At 42.9% G+C, this 19,170-nt stretch overlaps 2 protein-coding genes across 4 annotated transcripts; both read right to left on the reverse strand.

Moving 5' to 3' along the window:
• Positions 1-2,620: 2,620 nt before the first annotated feature.
• On the reverse strand, positions 2,621-6,579 carry aqp9a (aquaporin 9a; the record flags this gene model as incomplete). Its single annotated transcript, XM_079162321.1, has 6 exons — positions 2,621-3,081; positions 3,839-4,056; positions 4,843-4,961; positions 5,074-5,211; positions 6,123-6,249; positions 6,478-6,579. 6 exons carry the CDS (start codon positions 6,577-6,579, stop codon positions 2,877-2,879), a joined length of 909 nt encoding a protein of 302 aa, XP_079018447.1. The 3' UTR covers positions 2,621-2,876.
• Positions 6,580-6,762: 183 nt separating this feature from the next.
• Positions 6,763-18,834, reverse strand: LOC306699201 (cingulin-like protein 1). 3 transcript variants are annotated; one of them, XM_079163739.1, is made up of 19 exons: positions 18,733-18,834; positions 15,993-16,991; positions 15,824-15,891; positions 14,864-14,921; positions 14,632-14,727; positions 14,402-14,550; positions 13,530-13,671; positions 13,214-13,426; positions 12,914-13,120; positions 12,712-12,816; positions 12,359-12,511; positions 12,024-12,194; positions 11,568-11,720; positions 10,131-10,220; positions 8,743-8,826; positions 7,981-8,105; positions 7,616-7,724; positions 7,344-7,507; positions 6,763-7,238 (listed from the first exon to the last, which is right to left on the reverse strand). In XM_079163739.1, exons 2-19 carry the CDS (start codon positions 16,962-16,964, stop codon positions 7,160-7,162), a joined length of 3,138 nt encoding a protein of 1,045 aa, XP_079019865.1. In that variant the 5' UTR covers positions 16,965-16,991; positions 18,733-18,834; the 3' UTR covers positions 6,763-7,159. The 3 variants fall into 3 exon arrangements, with proteins under 3 accessions (XP_079019865.1, XP_079019863.1, XP_079019864.1); XM_079163737.1 differs by having other exon boundaries at positions 15,824-15,918; XM_079163738.1 differs by lacking the exon at positions 18,733-18,834 and adding an exon at positions 18,632-18,726 and having other exon boundaries at positions 15,824-15,918.
• Between the last annotated feature and the right edge of the window lie 336 nt (positions 18,835-19,170).

Consider the following 19,170-nt stretch of genomic DNA (forward strand, 5'->3'; position numbering starts at 1 on the left):
TCGTGGAAACATTATATGCTGCAAGAAGTAAAGCGACTGATCGTTACAAAGTGCTGTCTTCTTTTATTATCAAATTGTACCAGTATTCACATTCTTTACTTAGTAAAACACTAATATCACACTGTAACAATGCTAGTAAAAGTCTAGCATTGAAAAGTAAAAAAAAAAATATTAAAGGATTAATCTGTTGAATAATTAATTAATGGTTTGGTTAGTAAAAATTAAAAGAAATAGCAATTAATGCCTTCACAATAACCCAGAGCCCAAAATGACGTCTTCACAATGCTTGATTTGTCCAACCCTCAAGATTATTAATAATACATTCAGATCAAAGTATATTTGCAAAGCTGAAACCATGAAATCATTTTGCATGAAAAGAATCCTGAAATGATTATCAAAATCCTCCAATAACGTTTCTCTCAATCAGTGAATCCACTAATTGTTTCAGCTTTACATGTAAATTCAATAATTTCCCTCTGTAGTATAGTAGAGTAGAAATATATAGAACGTGAAGAACCTTAGAAGTACATGTACCTCAGATTTGTACTTAAGTACAGCACTGTGTCCTTTCCGTTATGTGATGATATCAGTTTAGTTGAAGGTAACAGCTGCTATGGAAAACCAGGGACAATCACATGCACCTGCACATGAAGCGTTATTAAGCTGCCAGTTAGTCTTTACAAACTGATTTTCCTCTCTGCTCCATGTATGAAATGAAAAATAATGTGATTTGTATTTTGACCCTCAGGCTGGTGTCAGATGAACTCGTCCTGCAGCTCTCTAATTGGTCCGTCAGATACCTCTCCAAACTTATTTGGTTCTCCTGCTGCTGCGGTTTCCTGCTCCAGTCTGGCTCAGCAGCAGTACCACTGTACCTGTACTGGTCTGCACCATGTCTCTGAAACTTAGATGGCATGAAGTTGACTTGTGTTGTCTGGCCAGAGCTTCTTCTCCTTGAGTTTTATGTGTCACTGAAGGATAAGACCCCCTTTTTCTGCATTTGCTTGCAGCCAAAAACCAATACTGACCCAAAGCTGGTGGTGGAAAGTAACTAAGTACATTTAATCAAGTACTGCTTTAGTGAAATTCAGGAGCACTCATATTCTCCTTAATTTTATATACTTCCACTCCGCTCAAGACAATAAGCAAATACTGTCTATAGTTGTCATCTTGATTTTGGTTTAGTTTGTTTCCTGTTTTATTTTGTAAGTTCTCTCCTCTTGTTTCCTGTCTGGTTTCACTACCTGCCTTTGTTTGGTTTCAAGCCTTTTTGTGTTAGTCTGACCTGCCCTCATTGGTGTCCGCTGTCTCTTGGCAGCCCTGTGGTCACCTGTGCTCTAGCTCAGCTCTTCCCACTTCCCACTTGCTCAGTCTCTATACCAGTTCATTTGTTCTTGGTCGGTTTGTCCTCTGCTATGTTGGGAGTTCTGTGCCAGCTGCCTTTGACCTCGCCTGCTGTTAACTGCCTGTTATGTTGGACTCCTGCTTGAAAGCTTTTTTTTTTTATTTAATCATTGCAATGTTTCTGCTGCTTCCTCATTTTGTCCATCCCCAGCTGCCTGCTCCCCAACCTTGATAATATACACGTAGATATATATTTGCTTTTTGTTACTACACTTGGCTCTCACTTTGCACAATGATGAGTGTGACACTCAAATTCTCCACTTTAAGGGAGAAATGTTTCTCTGCTGTGCACAGAACTGGTGTCTGTCGTGTCATGGTCTAATGTGCAACTTATACAAGGACTTCTAACGATAGATGACTGAACTTTGGAGGGGGTCTTTGAGTAAAAGTTTGAATTCAGTACTTTTACTTGTAACAAAAGACATTGCATGGTGGTATTTATAATTTTACTCAAGTAAATGGTCGAATACTTCTTCCACCGCTGACCAAAAGGGTGAAGAGTCTCCACAGAATGACAGGATGGCTAGATTTTCACTTATTTGCCATGTGTTACCACCTTCCTGTTGTTTCCACGTGTTTAACTCTCCAACAGTAGAGTCACCGCCTGAGGCTCTAATTCAAGTCAGACGTCCCACTTTGATATGTACAAAGACGTTAACTTGAGTAATCAGCTCACACAGGAAATATTTCACAGCATAATGTACTGAGCTGACACTGAGAGGTGTAATCATACTCAGCAATCTTAACAATGAACAACAAATAATCCGTCGCTTGTGTCGGTCCAATTATAGTTGAAGGTGTTCAATCTTACACCAGGAAATGTACTCGTCTGCTGGTGAGGTTTACGGCAAAGATTCGTGCCTGCCATTACTGTCCTCGTTCACTTCATCACACAAGCCTATACAATAATCTAAAGCTCAGTTTAACTGCAGTTTTCAGTAATAAATGTAATAAATGTAATATATGACGGCGTCTCATCCCCTGAAGTTGAATATATCTCTTATGAACTCGATATTTGTAGAAACTTTAATGTTGACAAAACATCACAGAGTAAAATACGAATATTAATAAAGAGCAGGAGGGGAGGATTCCTCGTGGTTTGCAAAATCAGAAAACAATTATAAGTTACAACAAAAACTTTTTTTAAGTGACTATACAGAGAATATCATCACGACCACTTAACTAGAAGGGAGCAAACGTAAAGGAGGCTGGCAGTAATGTAAAACTATTAGTCCAGTACCAGTTGTTGAATATAGCCAAATAAAGGGTCTAATATCTATAATACAGTATTTACAACATATATATGAAAATTAACAACAATGTTAAGCACACAGGACTGAGATTTTCATGTGTTTATGAAACATAAAACGTTAAATTGGAAATGAGACAGTCCAATATCGGTGTGGACACTGACAGAGGAAGCCTGTCGTTACAGATGGAAGGGTGTGAATGTCTTTTTGTTTTTGTTTTGTTTAGCTCATCGTGATCATCTCATATTTGTCCTTCAGACTGCTGTCGTCCTCGTCCTCGTCTTCCTCCTCCTCCTCTTCCTCATGGGGCTTCTCGGGCGCGTCGCGGTGGTGGTGCACCTCGATGAGCAGGTAGTAGATGACGGCTGCCACCACGCCCCCCACCATGGGCCCCGCCACAGGGATCCACCACCAGTGGTCTGCAGTGCTGCGAGCAACAAAGTGTAAAAACACATCGGCAGAAAGAGTTAAATAAATCTCACACGGAGGCCCCTGTGGATCACCGGGGCCACCACTGGATCATTCACAAGCATCGACTGCATCTGTCGAGTGCGTGTGACCTTATGTAACACTGTGGTTCATGTCAGCTCAGGTCCTAATGAGTTAACAGGATGACAATCTATCAACTGTTTCTTTATTATTGGACTAAATTAATTTGTTAATAAATGTGCATTTCTTTGAATAACCAAAATCACTTATCACAATTATATAAAATAACATCTACATTAAGATAGACAATTAAACAAAATGATAATTAAGCAATAACATCTCTTTTTGTTCTCGATTCACAACATTATGGACACAATTTAAAATGTTTCTATAATGTAGCTGGATTGCATTTCAATAGGCCACATCTAACATTATAGGCATACAATCCAAAGGCTAACTAAGAAATAGTTAAACTACAGAATTGATATAGGTTGATAAAATAAGAAAACCTTTGCGTCTATGTGCTGGTTATGAAAACTAACATCCGTCTGGAACAAAACCAAATCGAAATCTAGTCCTCATTTTCCCTGGTTCTCTTCATATGGCGGTGCTCTAATAAATAAATAAAAAATAAAATAAATGATGGTGTTTTTGGACATAGTATTGCCAGTATTTGGTTCAACCCAGGTAGATCAGAGAAATCACACATTAAACGTAACATAACATCCTGATCCGTCTTCCTCTGCTGCAGTTACCTGAACACCTCCATCCCCCATCCTGCTGCAGCTGTGAACAGTCGGGGTCCCAGGTCTCTGGCGGGGTTCAGGGGGTAGCCACAGTTCAGTCCCATGGACACACCGATGGCCATGATGATCAGACCTATAGCCAGCGGCTGCACGCCTTTGGGAGCTCCGATGTTGTCAGTATCAATAATAGCCAAGATACACAGGACCAGCATACCTGTCCCCACCACCTGCGGGAGTGGAACATTTGTTTGGTAAACTGCAGAGTTTAGGCAACACAGTACGCGTATGTCGAGTAATTCGGTTGTCTTGACTTAAGAGGTCTCTGCGCTTTCAGCTTCCTACATCTCCGGCACAGGTTTTTTGAACGTTACATTTTTGCATACAACTTTACGTTCATGTATATCTAAGTCTGTTTATATGTGAATGTCTTTGTGCACATATGTCTTTTAGAATAATGAGAATAAAATGTGTTGATTTAACCTGTATAGTGGTCAGCTGCATTGGGTACATTACATCCTTCTAACTGTTTTAATGTGTAAACAAGTTTAATCTAAAGGGTTGAAATCTAGGTTTTAACTGCTATTAATTATTATTAATGATTTAGTATTTAGAGGCAGCGCCCTGTACAGCATTACTGTTACACATTCAAAATGAAACATTAACATGAGCACAATCACGCTGATTAGAGTTTAGTTAGACTTATCTCAGTTGTTCACCTGATGTGGTTTTCAACAGTTTTAAGATGGTGGATGTGTTTTTTTTGGATCGCTGCACCGACTAAAAAGGTGGAAAATGGTGTTAAGTATAGATTTGACTTTCCAGTGACTGCCAGGAAATGCCAGGAAATGGGTCATTCGACCCCAAGCTGAAGCAATAGAGGGGATATTCTCAGACTAAATGGGGCAATCAATTTTGCATTAGCTGCATTTGCCAGACACAATTTAAAGGCTGAATGAGAGCGGCGATGCACAATTTATTTGGGAGGTCATTAGGTCACCGTGACTAGAGCTCACCTGATCGATGAAGCCGCCGAGGACAGACAGGTGTCTCGCAGGGTAGGAAGCAAAGATGTGACCTGTCGCGTTGATTCCCGTCACTGACAGAATCCCACTGGTGAAGTCCATGAAAGCATCTGTGAGGAAGACAAGTAAATGGTTGTAACCATTAGTATTTAATTACTATGAACATGTAGCTGGTATGGTTTAATATGCAAGTGTAAGGGGATAAAGTTCAGGTGTATTCACCATAGTATAATCCAAAGACTGCGGCAGCTCCAGCAAAAGCACCAAGAAACTGAGCAATGACGTAGAAGGGAAACTTCCAAATCTTCAGTTTGCCCAGAATCACCATGGCCAGAGACACCGCGGGGTTCACATGGCCCCCTGGGACCAAAGACAAAGCAGAGAGTGAAAGAGGCGTGCAGTGGGTGGGGGAGTCTGGCATGATATCCTCTCCATCATTAGTGAGGCTGTCACATTTACGAGGGGCAGCAGAAGGAGAGCGGCCCCCGGGGCGGTGCTGGGTTTTGTTATGTATGCTCACAGGCAAAGAGGCAGAACAATGGTCACATATTAGAAATTCAACCACTGAGTAAGAAAAAACAAACAAAGGGGAGCATTGTTCTGTTCTGCTGCGCTCACATCCTGCTAATTTTTATATATTTTTAAAACATCTGTCGTCCGTCAGAGATCTGTCTCCGTGAATTCTGTTTGGACCTTTTTGTTGGTTAAAAATGGAAGTAGCTGCTGCTCAGATGAGTCGGGCAGTCTTGTTTGGTGTGATGAACGTAGCCTGTGATCAATGGACTTTGCAGGACATTTAGTGCCCAGGGATATGTATGACCCTGGAAAGGCTGTGCACCAACACTAACAAATCGATGGTCAGTACACTTTCATTGGATCTGGACAGAGAGCTGGCACGACCCTGGCCGGACAGGACGTCATAAAGTTATGTACAAGCTGCAAACCTCATGTTTACATTACAACACATACAAGAGAACTGTTTCAGGTTGTTTGCATCAACTATAAAGTATTTTAATGGAGTCTGTAGCGCTAAACAATATATTAAATCCAGCAAAGAAGCTAAATATGCAGAAAGAATTATATTATTAGAAACTGATGATATTTCTTCAGTTGATTTGACAGGAAGCCAATACCCAGCAGAAAGAGTCACCCAATAATTATTATTGATTTAACTGCATCACACATGCATTACATTCAAAGTGCCATATCAAACTTGTGGGGAGTGGTGGCTCATGTGAAATAAGTTCTACTTGAGTGGAAACCACATTTACCTGAGACTCCACCGGCCACGTACGCCGCCATCATCAGTCCCACGGAGAAGCCGATGTGGACGGTGAGAGGCTCGCCCAGGCTGTTTCGACTGAGGACGGTCTGAGCGACTGAGCCACAGCCAAACAACTGACAAACGAGAGAGGAAGAGAACAGCAGATTGTCACTAACATCATAGAGGGACATGTAGATTTCTTAGCATAAGCAGGAGCAGCCTGGAACTCATCGAACATGAACACATATACAAGATCTCAGACTAAACAACTTCTAAAGCAAAATATATTGTGTAAAGTATTGCACTCAATTGGAATTAATGTGAGAAGAAAACACAATTTTATAATGCAAAATGCTACTTACAACCAAGACAAATGTCCCCAGGAATTCTGCCAGGAATTCCTTGAGTATTCCATGTTTGAGGGCACAGTGTTGCCTCATGCTTCTCTTTTGTTGTATTTCCATGTATCACTGTCCCTACTGCTGTTAAAACTACTAAATTTCCAGCAGTGTGAACCTCTGGAGTTGTCAAATCTCCACCTCTACTCGACCGCAGCCACTCAGAACAGACCATTGATCCGCTGGCAAAACCATCACAATCCTCTTATCGGCCTCGGCGACACACAAAGTTTCACGAGCTGTGATTTATATTTTATTTCCATTTCTCCATATTTGTTTTTGCCGTCGCAGCACAAACAAGCTGCTTCTTTTAAGAGTTTCTTGAGATGTACAAACTTAATTTTATTTATTCATTAGTTTAAGATTCACAGTTGTAAATAAACGCACACTGGAAAGGAATAACTTATGAACAAATTAATGAATATGAGTACAGGTAAATAAGTTTATCTGCTGCATTGTAAAACATCAGTTTGTCAGGTATTGTAGTTATACATGTTGCCACAAGAGGTCAGACTTGACAACTGGAAACATCATGAAATCACACCTGAGTTTGTTAAAGGGGTTATATTGAATTATGATATCAATTTCTTCCCTGTAAGTCCAACATTTCTTAATAAAGTCCAGAAATGACAGCATGTCATGCCAGTCAATCAGATCCAAAGTCATCCGCGTCGTTCCCCTCGTCCTCCACGGTCCTACTGAGAGGAGGAGATTTCCTCTTACGCCTGTTAATGCACAGAAGTGAAATGACTAGAGTTAAAGAACAACTTGATTTAAAGTAACACCGCATATTAAACGCAGAAACTCAGGGGCAGAAGGTGAGCGGTCACCTCATCTCGTTCCGCAGTGAACTCAGTTGGCCGAGAAGCTGCTCGTTGGCCTCGATCTGCTCATCCATTTCTCTCTGCAGCTTCTTTTTGCCGTGTTCCAGACGCTCGATCTCCTCCTCCGCCTCGTCCATCTGCCTCTTCGCCGTCTTCAGTCTCTGAGTCAGCTGCAGAGTTCACAAAAGTGAGATATGATGAGTCACGAGTCAAGTCTGCGGCGCCTGACTACTTAATAACTACGTTTTTTTTATCTCTGCGGTTAAAGACGTGTCTACCTGGTCTCTCTGGCTCTGCAGGTTGACGTGTTCCTCGTCCGTCTGCATCTTCATCTCCTTCACCTTGCGTTCCAGCTTGCGGTTGGCTTGTTGCAGGCTGTTGTTGTCTCTGAGAGGAAAAGGCAACCAAGAGATCACGTCGCTGCTGCAGCTTCCTGTAACTCAACACCTTCCTAGTGTGTTTCAGACCGGAGATACTCTCACTCTTACAACCACAGGGAAAGTGATATGAGTGTTCACTGCTCGACAGCTACCATCAAGTATCTGATGGAACCATTATCCCGCGCTGGTAAATACAAGCTCTGTCCACATTTACTGTTTTGTTAAGAGACATAAAGGTCATTATTTATTGTGCAGGCGATCACCTCTCTTCTCCTTGCAACCTTTCCTCAAGTTCCTGGATGCGACTGTTAAGTTTGGTGACGAGTGAGTCCTGGTTGGTCCGCTGCGATCCTTCCAGATGAGTCACTCTGCTCCTCAGGTCTTTATTCTGACAGAGGAAATGAAACAGAAGAATGTCATTCATTTGACAAAATGTAAAGGGGGAGTTTTTGCTGTCAAAGAACAGGAAGAAACGAATGGCGCGATACAAAGTCCAGCCAATGGTTTCGCATTATTCCACTCATCTACAAGAAATACAGCATTGTGCCAGAAACTTTGTTTGTTTACAAGAACATTTAGATGTCCGCAGAGAGTAATGATGCTGGACTATCTGTGCTGTTGAATGTCCTCCAGATCTGATGCCAGATGTCACGTCCCGCTCTACCCAAGGTTATGTTTCTCTTATTTTCTGTTTAATTTTGGTGTACTCAACTTCTGTCTCTTGTTTCAAAAATTTCCTGCCCTTATGTGTTTCCCACCCGGGGGAGGGGGGGGGGGGGCTTCTGCAGTTACATCAGGAAGCACATCTGATGCGAAACCTAAGCCAAATCAAATATGCGTATCTTAAACAACATTTCCATACCGGATCGGTCGGGGCCCAGGTTACCCTAACGGGAGCAGCCGAAACAGGAACAATGACAGGTGATATGACGTCTCTCATGATGGTTTCCATTGTCAGTCAGTCTATCTTTTTCAATATATAATATTTTGTTTTCCAGGCGTTGCATGGGGTCAGAGGTCAGTACCTGTCTCTCCAGGCTCATCTTGTCACACTCCAGGTCCTGCCTGACTGCTTTTTCCTGCATCAGCTCACTCCTCATCTGATCCATCTGTCACAGAGAGGAGGAAAACAGTTTACCTTTCAGCAGGGGTGAAATATAACATTTAAAAAAGTACTGTGCTTAAGTACAATTTTGAACTGTCCCTTTAGAGATTAGAACCGTGTTTCCAAGCCTTTATGTCTTGTGACCTTGTCAGAGTATGGGGGATTGTTTGTATCGTGTTTCCTGTTTCATTTTGATAGTGTCATGTCTTGTTCTACTTCCTTCCTTTGTTTTATTCCCGCCTGTTTATTATCTCACCTGTGTTTCATTAGTTAATTAGTCCCTTGTGTATTTAGTCTGTGTGGTTTCCCTCTTCTCAGATGTCAGGTCGTTTGCCTTAGTAGCTTTATTTCTACGTTTCAGCCTTGCTTTTAGTTTTCTTCAGTGTTTGGTATCTATGGTTCGTGTTGGATTAACTTCTGTTACCGACCTGTTTTGAATCCAAGCTGTAAGTATCATTTTTTGTTGTTGTCCTAAACTAATTCAATGAAACTCTCCCTGCTGCCTCCTCATCTCTTCATTTGAGTATAAACCTCTTGATCCCAGATCTGTGACAGACCTTATAAAAAAAGAGCCTCTTGTCCTGTTTCAGATATGAGTTGTTAGCAGATCAACTGAAGAGACATTTACCCTCTAAACTTCTCACTTAGCTTCATTTCAATAAGTGTTTGTCACTCAAAGAGGTTAAATGATCCCATCTTTCATAAATATCAACATGAATTAGATTATTTATGCCAATGTCTAACCATAGAGCTAAATATGGGCTTGAACTCTATGCGCACTGTTTTCCATATTGACTGAAAACATAACCTTATTAAAAAAAACAGCACCCGTTCACAGGCACTTTCAGGTTAAATTAAAAGTGTTCAGCTTAGCTCCTAAAATCAGAGGAAATGCTGTCTGGTCTGAGCCGCCATATCCGCTTCTTTCCTCTCTAACAACATCCAGAGGCCCAGTGAAGGGAGTGTGAATAGCTGCTCACAATAGTTTGCTGTTTTTTTTGTCTTTGCACTGTGTTTTGTGTCAATTAGTCTGCACCACATTGCTCCCATGAATGGTGGCCTACTTCACAGGCAAACTGAGGACGTGAGGCTCTTCTGACGCCATCAGAGAGGATATAAACATATATGAAGTCAGTGCGGTTCAGTCTTGTTTCAGGGCTGTTACAAAGTGAGCGTTCTGAAATCTGAGTACTCTGCCCAAAATCTGTTTATAGTGAGAACAGATGTAGGGCTGGGTCTTCAAGCTGAACAGTTGGGGGAATTATGATTGTTAGCAAATGCAAAACAAGAGGGAGGGAGTGAACCTGCCTGCTCTTTGGTTTTGTCTAATCGTTCCATCAGGCGGTCAGCACTGCTGCGCTCATCATTAAGATCCTCCTCTAGTTGGCTGATGCGTCCCTGAGAGAAGAGGAACACATGAAAAACGTGTCATACCATTATCAAGTTAATGTGCTGCATTGCGCTTTAAAGCACAGAGGGCATGATGAATCCATGTCTTGAGGCTGTGGATAGAAAAAAAGGGTATTGGGTACATGAAGAAAGCTGTGGAAAGGGGGAAGGGTGAAAGATGATTCCTGAGAACACCCAGACAGGTCTGATAACTCTGTACAGTAAACATGAGCTTCCTCGGTCGATACGCAGTGTCAACAGTGATCGCGCTGGTGTCGTCGTGTCATGTTTTGTCATCAGCAAGACAAACATTGCTGAGCTGTGAGATGTTTGTTGCTGTGGCTCTTTTCAGCGCCCTTATAGTTCACAGGAAAAAGTTGAGTGCAAATACTGGCACCTGAACTGATTCAAAGCATGTGAACTGAAGCATGTTGGACTGAGTGCTCTGAGAGTGAGTACAGTTCCTAATGGACAGCTCCAGATGATCATCAGTTTAGAATTGTAGCTTTTTAGCAAACATATATATACAGACTATTATTATGCCAGGAAACGTTGCTGTTATTACCTAAACTTATAATAACTCCACTTTGGGAAGATTCTGTTTCTAAATGCGACTAAAGGACGAGATCTACTGTGAACTCAGAGATATTTTATTTCAGTTGCACAAGTTGCACAAGTTGTACAAGAACCTGTCAGATTCAGATTGTTTTCACCTTGTGAGTCTTTGTGTGTCTTCATGGCATAATGTCCTGGAGACACTGGGACTACCACAGAAGCAGTTTTGAGTACTTTACCAGGTGTTTATATGTCTTTGGATGGATTTCGTCACAGCGATAGTGATTTTGCATTGTCAATGGTGTGATCGCACCTCAAGATGGTCTCTAGTTATTCTATTTATTTCTCTTTTCATTCATAAACAACAATTGATAAGTGTTCATGTCGATGTATCTTCATTTCTACATCCTGCACTGGGACAAAGTATACCTATTATTCGGATGCCTGTTTATGTTACTGACAGCATCTTAAAGAGGCACTCCGCTGATTATACCTTGTATTCAGTTTACTAGTCATGGTTATTATTCAGGCTGTGAAGTTGTGTAGTGTCCTCTGTGGCTCTGGAGGGAAGTCTGAGAGGTCAGCTCGGACTTGAATACCACAGATATATAACAAAAACCTTGCATTGCAAAGTGGGGATGGCCAGTCAGAGAAGGTCTAATGAAAGATGAAATTTAGGTCCCAGTGTTTTGACCCATATTAGGAACTGAAAGTCAAGATATCTGTCTTCTTTTTTTAATCTGTCTCTTGCGAGTCCCCCGACATTATGGAAGTGCAATACTAAGCTGCGTAGACTCTTACCTCCAAGAGTTTGACCTGGCGCTCTCGCTCGCCCACCGTGGCTGCGTTCCTCTCCTCCAGCTCCTCCGCCCTCTGCTCCAGCTGCCGGCCCCTCAGCTGGGCCTCCTGCTGCTCCCTGCGACACCGCCGCAGATCCTCCTCCAGAGGAAGCAGCTGAACTCATAACAGACCACAGAACAAACACACCGTAAGATAAGGTAACATGCAGCATCTGCTATTAGGTAATGGTCCATCAGTCTTATTCAAGTCTTGTAACACATCTGTGACTACTTTGCTATCTCTGTTTAAACTCGCACTAAAACTTGAATTGAAAATGTAAAAAATAGTTTTAAGATCCATTAAGAAGAAGAAGAAAAACAAACTCCTTTCCAACCTCGTGTTGACATTTTATTTTATTGGTGACTCGGGCAGTTAAAGCCACATGCTGGTGATTCAGGGAGACAATGAGGACCACACCTCTTCCTCAAGTTTTTTGGCAGCCTGACGGGATTTCTCCAGCTCTGCTCCCTTTTCCTGCAGCTGTCTCCGCAACTCGTCCAACTCCCTCTGACTCTTCTCTCTGGCCTCATCAACCTGGTCCTGAAGTACTTCTGTAGACGCGTCGCACTCCTCCATAATGGTGTTCATCTGAGGATTAACAAAGGGTTTCTACAGTGAGATAAGTGGACCTCTTTGGGTGCATGGACAAGACTATCCGAGCACAAGAAATATCACCTGTTTCGGCTGATCTTATGGGGTTGAGATGACAGATTAAATAAAAGCTGAAAAAATAGTCCAGGTACACCTCTCACCTTCCTCTGCAGTTGCTCCACGGTCCTGTCCTGCAGCCTCTTCTCATCCTCCAGCTCAGTTTTTGTCTTCCACAGCTCCTCTATTTGTTTCCTCTCCTCCTTGAGTTTCTCCTTCAGGTCCCTGTGCTCATGATTTAGCTTGGTCAGCTTACTCTGGGAAAGAAAACACAAAAAGAAAACGGCGACAACTGTGAGCTTCTAAGCATGGCTAAGAAAGGCGGTTCATGGTGTACAAACGTGTGAGGAGACGGGATGGCATATAACAAAGTAAAAAGCAGTTATATGTGATGCATCTTAGACCACGAGGACACCACTAAGCGGTTTCCTTAAAGCTAACAGCAAACTGGCGTTACCTGCGCGTCCTCCAAGCGAGTGAGCAGCAGGTGGTTAGACTGACACATCTCGTCCTCATTCCTCCTCACATCCGTCAGCGCTTCCTCAACTTGCTGCTTTTCCCTCTGGGAGAATAAGGAAAACCATGGCATATCCAAAGAAGATGGCAGAATAGAAGAAAAGAACATCTATAAACAAAGATAAGGAAATCAGTTGTCTCACCTCCAGCTGCCTTGCTCTCTGCTCCAGCAGTCTCTCTGTGGCGTTAGACTCTTGAGCTGTCAGACTCAGCTGATCCACCTTGTTGTGCAGCTCCTGCACCTTTCCTCTCAGCTGATCTCTGTCCTGGCTCAATTCCTTCAACTGCACCTGAGCTGTGCCTCTCTCCTCCTCTGCTTCGTCCTTGTCTCGACCCAGCAGGGCACTGCACTGTGAGACAGGACGGAGGAGTCAACGATGAAAACGTGTTTTAGCTTTTGGAAATAAAGAGAGATAGTACAAGATCCAAGTCTTCACTGTTACCTCTTTAGCCCTCTCTAAATCCCTGAGCAGCTTTTCAAGCTCATTTTCATATTCATCCTTCAGAGCGCCCATGTATGCATCGTGAGTCTCCACCTCCTCTTTGAGCGCCCCCTTCAGGGCGCTGAGCTCCCTCTCCCTGCGGTGCAGCACCTCCTCCTGCTCCTCCTTCACCTGTAGCATCTCCTGAAAGTCCCCACGCAGCTGCGCCATATCCTGACAGACATCCATCAAGACACTACGTCACTACCTCGTGTCCCGTGGGGGAGCTTTACAGCTGCTGTTCATTTGTGTGTCTTGTTCATGTGGTTTAATTTACCTCCAGAAGGACTTCTTTATCTGCATTAATCACCTCGACCTTCTTGGCCTGGTCCAGCTCATCATGCATCTCAGAGAGCTGCTGCTGAAGGTCTTTCATCTCCGTCTTAGATCTCTCTCTCTCTGCCTTCATCTGGTTCAGCCTTACAACGCGCACAAATATGCACGAAAGACAGAAATATGACATATATTTTAGATCAAGAGAAGAAGGCCGCTTCTCATGCTTGAACGTTTTAGAAAGGTGCTTGATGGGACTAGATAACAAAAAAAGTATATCTGCACGCTTAATCCAAATGGTATTTGACTCTGCTTTCAGTCAAATGACCTCCGTCAGATCATTCATCAGTTCACTTGAATAAACTTCAAGTATTAGCAGAAGTTCTGTATTTAGTTCTGTATTTAAAAACGTTTTCATTTGCTATCCCTGGAAAAAATCAAACTGTTTGACACACTTTGTTTTGCGACACTAGAATCATTTAAAGGAATAGTTCAACATTACGAGGTAAACATTCATTCGCTTTCTTACTGAGTTGAAGCTGATTAGCTTAGCTTAGCATAAAGGCTTGATTCAAGGGGAAACCGCAAGCTAACAATAACAAAATCCACCTACCAGTACATCTAAAGCTCAATTGTTTACACTTTATACCTCATTTGTTTAATCCACATGTGCTGGACTAGGCCGGGTGCAGTGACTTCCTGAAGCCAATCAATCGCTAGCCAATAACAGGCTAGTCTTTATTGGAGGACATTTTGGGGGATTCAAATTAGACACCATTCTTTTTGGAAGCCCTCATTAAGCTGATAAGACTTCCATATTTGTACATGGCAGATTCATTGTAAAGTTTGTGAACGACCTGAAGGTCAAATCCTTACTCCTGTTTGGTGGACTGAAGTTCGGCCTCGATCTCAGCCAGTCTGCCGCTGAGTTTGTAAAGCTCCTCCTGACTGTTGGCCAACTCTTCCTGAAGTTTCTTCTTCTCTGTCCTGGCCTTTTCACAAGCCTTGGCTAGAGTCTTTTCATTCTGCCCAACCAAAACAACATCATCAGTCACTGGAATAGTGAATGTTTCAGAGGTGAATCAGCAGGATGGGACTGCACTGACCTTAATCTCTGTTTCCAGTTTTTGCTTTAATTCAGACACTTCTTTCTCCAGCGCTGCCTGTTTGTGCTGCAAAAGCTTCACCTCAGCTGCATAATCCTACATGTGTGAAAAAGGAGACGCCCAACATCATCGTTAGTTTCAGACAAAAACGTTAAATCAGGCCGACTGGCAAACATCTCATTCCAACACACGCTTTCTCCTCCTCCACATTTTCAGCAGCTTTCCACTTGACCTTTTCAAGCAGCAGGGAGACTTTCTTCTGATGAGTGGTGGAGTCATCGTCAGCCGTCCTGAGAAGCAAGACAAATATTTCACAAACACTCTAACAGTACTGACATGGTGTAGTGATAACGTCTGATTTAGTCAGTTGCTATTCAAAGACATGGCGGTGGCGTGACCCGCCATAGGTATACGGCGTGTTTTTTGTTTTTTTAAATAATAGCTCTGCTTCAGCACATATTTATCAAAAAGCCACTGATGGATCATAAAAACATTCCATGTGAAGAAGTTATTTTATCAGTGGAAACTAGTACATGCTCTGCATTCCTGACCGCTGCGTGAGCACACGCAGCTGGAGCAGAGCCCCCTTATCTGACTGCACTGCATGATCACAACTACAAGCTAATCACCAAAAGGTGTCTGTAGGTTCCAGAAGAGAGATTGTGTTCAAGAAAAAGTTGTTTATTGGAACTTGCTTTATGTTAATTGGAAACAGATTGATACAATCTTGTATCTGTACTATAAATATGACGCTGCAGCCAGTTAGCATTGCTTAGCACAAAGACTGGGTACAGGGGGAAACAGCTAGCCTGGCTCTGTCTAAAGGTAAAAGAATCTGCCTTCCAGCACATCTAAAGCTCACTAATTACCACGTTATATCTTTATTTGACTCCTGATGATTACTGCGCCCGGCCACGAAATAGTTCAGAACAACTCCTGGTTTTTTGTCTGTATAAACAAAGAAAATTAAACATGTTAATTAGTGAGCTTTAGAGGTGCTGGTACGTTGCTCTTGAAGCCATAGTCTTTTTTTTTAAATAATTCTATTTAACTGATGTTATATAGCTTTTTGTTAAATCTTGCACTAATGCTCTTATACTAATCTAGCTGCAGCCTCTTGGCAAGAAAGCAACCAACCATTTGTCCACCTTCCTTTAATAACTAAATGAAGTCAGGACCGAGGGGCACTTACCCATCCTTGAGGTAAGTGAACAGCATTTGTTTTTCTGTGTCTTCAGGTGGGTCCACTGAGAGTTCTTGCTGTCCTTTCAGAAGATCAGGAGTCACCTGGTTAGGAGATATACAGCAAATAAATACACACCTTTAAATGGCAACTGTACCTTGGCACAAATCTCTTTTACCTGTGTATATCTTTCATCGGATTCATCAGTCTGCTCACTGAATGACCTGGAGATGGAGGGTTTCTCTGCTCTGTGAAGTAATTTTGCAGCATGTGGAGACATCGTGTCGTTTCCATGATGTCCTTTAAGCAGTGGGCTGGGCTTGTTCTCCTCTTTTGGCAAAGGGGCTTCTCCGCCGAGGAGTCGAGCCCTGGCTGACCCCGGAGGATACATCCCACCTGGGTTCTCGCCCCTGACGCCCTTCAGAGACGACGCTCTGCTGGAGGAAGAGGACGACGACGAGGAGTCATAGTTTCGACTGCTGTCCACGCTGCGTGACCTACGACACTGCTCTGGTTGCAACCTGTTCCTTGGGCCTCCCCTTCCCCTCCGCTGGCTGCTGTTAAACTGGCTTATTAGATTCCCAACAGATAAGAAGGACTCCTTGTCCACTGAGTTTGGGGACCTTGCAGGGACTTGTCCACCTGAATAAGGGGTCTTGTTCAAGGCCACCTCACTTTGGTCTCCCACTGGGCCCTCGGCAGGCAGAGGGATCCTGGGTGTGTTCGCATTAGCAGTCTCAGGATGAACGCCGACGTTTAGCTGTCCAGGTCGAGCGACTGAAGCTGTTGAAGGAAGGACTAAGTTCATGTTATTACTGTCAGGGTCATAAGGTCTCAGAATCTCTGGGTGTTTCTGATAATGCAACACGGAGGAGGTAGCAGTCCTCTGTGACTCAGAGGGAGAGGGTCTTTCCTCCACAGACCTCCTCACCATGCCAGGATTGTACCCCGCCTGGTGAGTGATAACTGAGACGTCCCGGTGGGTCTCCTGGCCAGAACTGTTCAGAACCACGTAGGGTTGGCCTTTGATCCCTTGGATCTGCACCCTGACACCAAACATGTTGTCCTGGCTGCCTCTGGGACCGTGTTGCTGCGTGTAGCCCATCTGCATCCTGACATCCGGAGAGCCGCTCAGCCTGTGAGACTCCATCGTGACTCTGCTGGATTAACGGATGAACTGGTGAGAAAAAAAAAAAAAAACGGCATGTTAAAAATGACACTGAAGGAAATTGGAGAATGATGCATCGGGTTGGTCAAGCGGAGCCTGGTGTTTACACAACATTGGAGCAGGGTCAGAGCCACACTGGGACACAATGACAGGCATCGAGGGAGCTCCTCACACAGCTGCACTCAGCCGATATAAAGAGAATAAACGGACACTGACGAGAGCCAGATATTGCTGTGCAATGAAAACAGCTCCTTCTGTGTGCTCATGACAGTGTACTATTGTACGACTGCATGACGACTACAACTGGCCGGGGTCTCCGAGGTGTCGTCACCCACTTCATGGTATGACACTCGAGGGAAATGTTTGTCAACAAATATGTTACTGTGTGGCTGAAACACATGAACACAGGAGGCGTTGTGCAGCGGACAAAACGGTTTCTTCTCAAGAGCACCATCCCTGAGTGTGGTCACTTCAATTAATAACTCATTTATAATAATTCAGAAAAAATATATAAGTACTACTTTTTAATAAGACACCCTTTATAAATGGTTCTGTGACTGCTTTAATTATGTTAATACTTGATTGACGAATGCTTTATTGGTTAGTTGTAAGCCATTAACAAGAAAAGGTTTTGGGTTGCCAGGCTGTGCTAATCTTCCTCCAGCATGAATCTCGTTTTGTCCTTGAAGCAAACCATTGAATTCTTCTGAACCAAAAGGCCAGTTTGACCTCAGTTTAAAGGTGCTATGTGTACAAGTTTGGGATCATTTTGATTGCCTCTCAACGGCTCTCAACATGGCGACGGCTTAGCCGGCGGCTCACAGGTAATGGTGCTAACAGTGCAAACTACGCTAAAAGTGGTGCCAGAGCTGAGAGGGTGGGCACTCGGTTCCACGGCGATGCTCACTAGTGGGGCACGCTCAAATGCACGAACATGCACGAAAAACGTTCTTGATGGCGGGCCGGCTATGTCGAGAAAAGAATGAAGAAGCTCAGATTACAACAGAGAAAGAGACTCTGATCAGGGAGACATTACTCGCTGTACATAACAAGTTGTTTGCTGCTATATTAATACTCTGAATATTTAGTATAACACCTTTTAAAAGCTGAAAGGACAAAGTGTGTGGATTTTTTACAACCTGGCAACCCAAATGTTCTCAAATAGCTTATAACTGTTCCATGAAACATTTAAAAATGATGTATAATCTATTAATAGCACCATTTTATCAAATGTCCTTTATTAAAAAGAGGGGCATATTTGTCTAAATTAAGTTCCTATGCATTTTGTACAATATATTACAGGGATTTCCTTTTGCTTCACACGTTTTTAGCTTATTCTTATCAGACCTATAAACTTCAAAGTGTCACTGTTCATGTGAGTCAGTTAACGTTAGACTGTGAGCAAGTAACTGTTACTGCAGATCTGCGTTTATCCGGTTTAACTTGATGAATTTAAATTCACACCTTTAGCAGCAACGTTAAACTATAAGTCCAACGTGATAGTTTGTGAAAAAACATACAATGTCAACCGACAGTCACATTAAGTTACGTTACATCTAGGAAACGTCAAAAAGTCTACCACAACTTGAGCTTTACACTGACAGATGGAACAATAGCAGCAACCAACATTATGAGGACCCTAAACTCACCACTGAGCCCCGCAGAGACGCTGCAAGTCGCCGTAGAAGCAATATCGCGTTGTTTTACGAAAACGTGCGTTATGAAGGCATCGATCTGAGCTGAAACTCACCCGCTGAGTCTTGAGTGTCGGACAGAGTCCTCCTCCTCCTCGTCCTCCTCCTCCTCGTCCTCGTCCTCGTCCTCCTCCTGTTCCTCTAACACTGTCCCGCTCTGAGAGGCGTTCACTGCCGGCTCTGTGTCAGATATTCAATCCATATGATTGCTGATTCAAAGTGCTTAATACCACGAAATGTATTAATTTACAAGAAACTAATATTGATATAGAACAAAAGGACAATTTATCACACTGTACTATTGTGATCATATCCACTGAATGGTTTGAAGTGGGAAATATGACTAACGAAGACTGTTAAAGGATTTAAGTTCCCACAACATTTTAAGGACAACTGGAGAGACGATTGCAGGAGTTTGTTTGGTAGTGTAGCTAGTGGTGGAAGAAGCATTCAGATCTTTTATTGAAGTAAAAAGAATACCACAATGTATGAAT

This window comes from Pholis gunnellus (genome assembly GCF_910591455.1).
Source record: "Pholis gunnellus genome assembly, chromosome: 7".
NCBI lineage: Eukaryota > Metazoa > Chordata > Actinopteri > Perciformes > Pholidae > Pholis > Pholis gunnellus.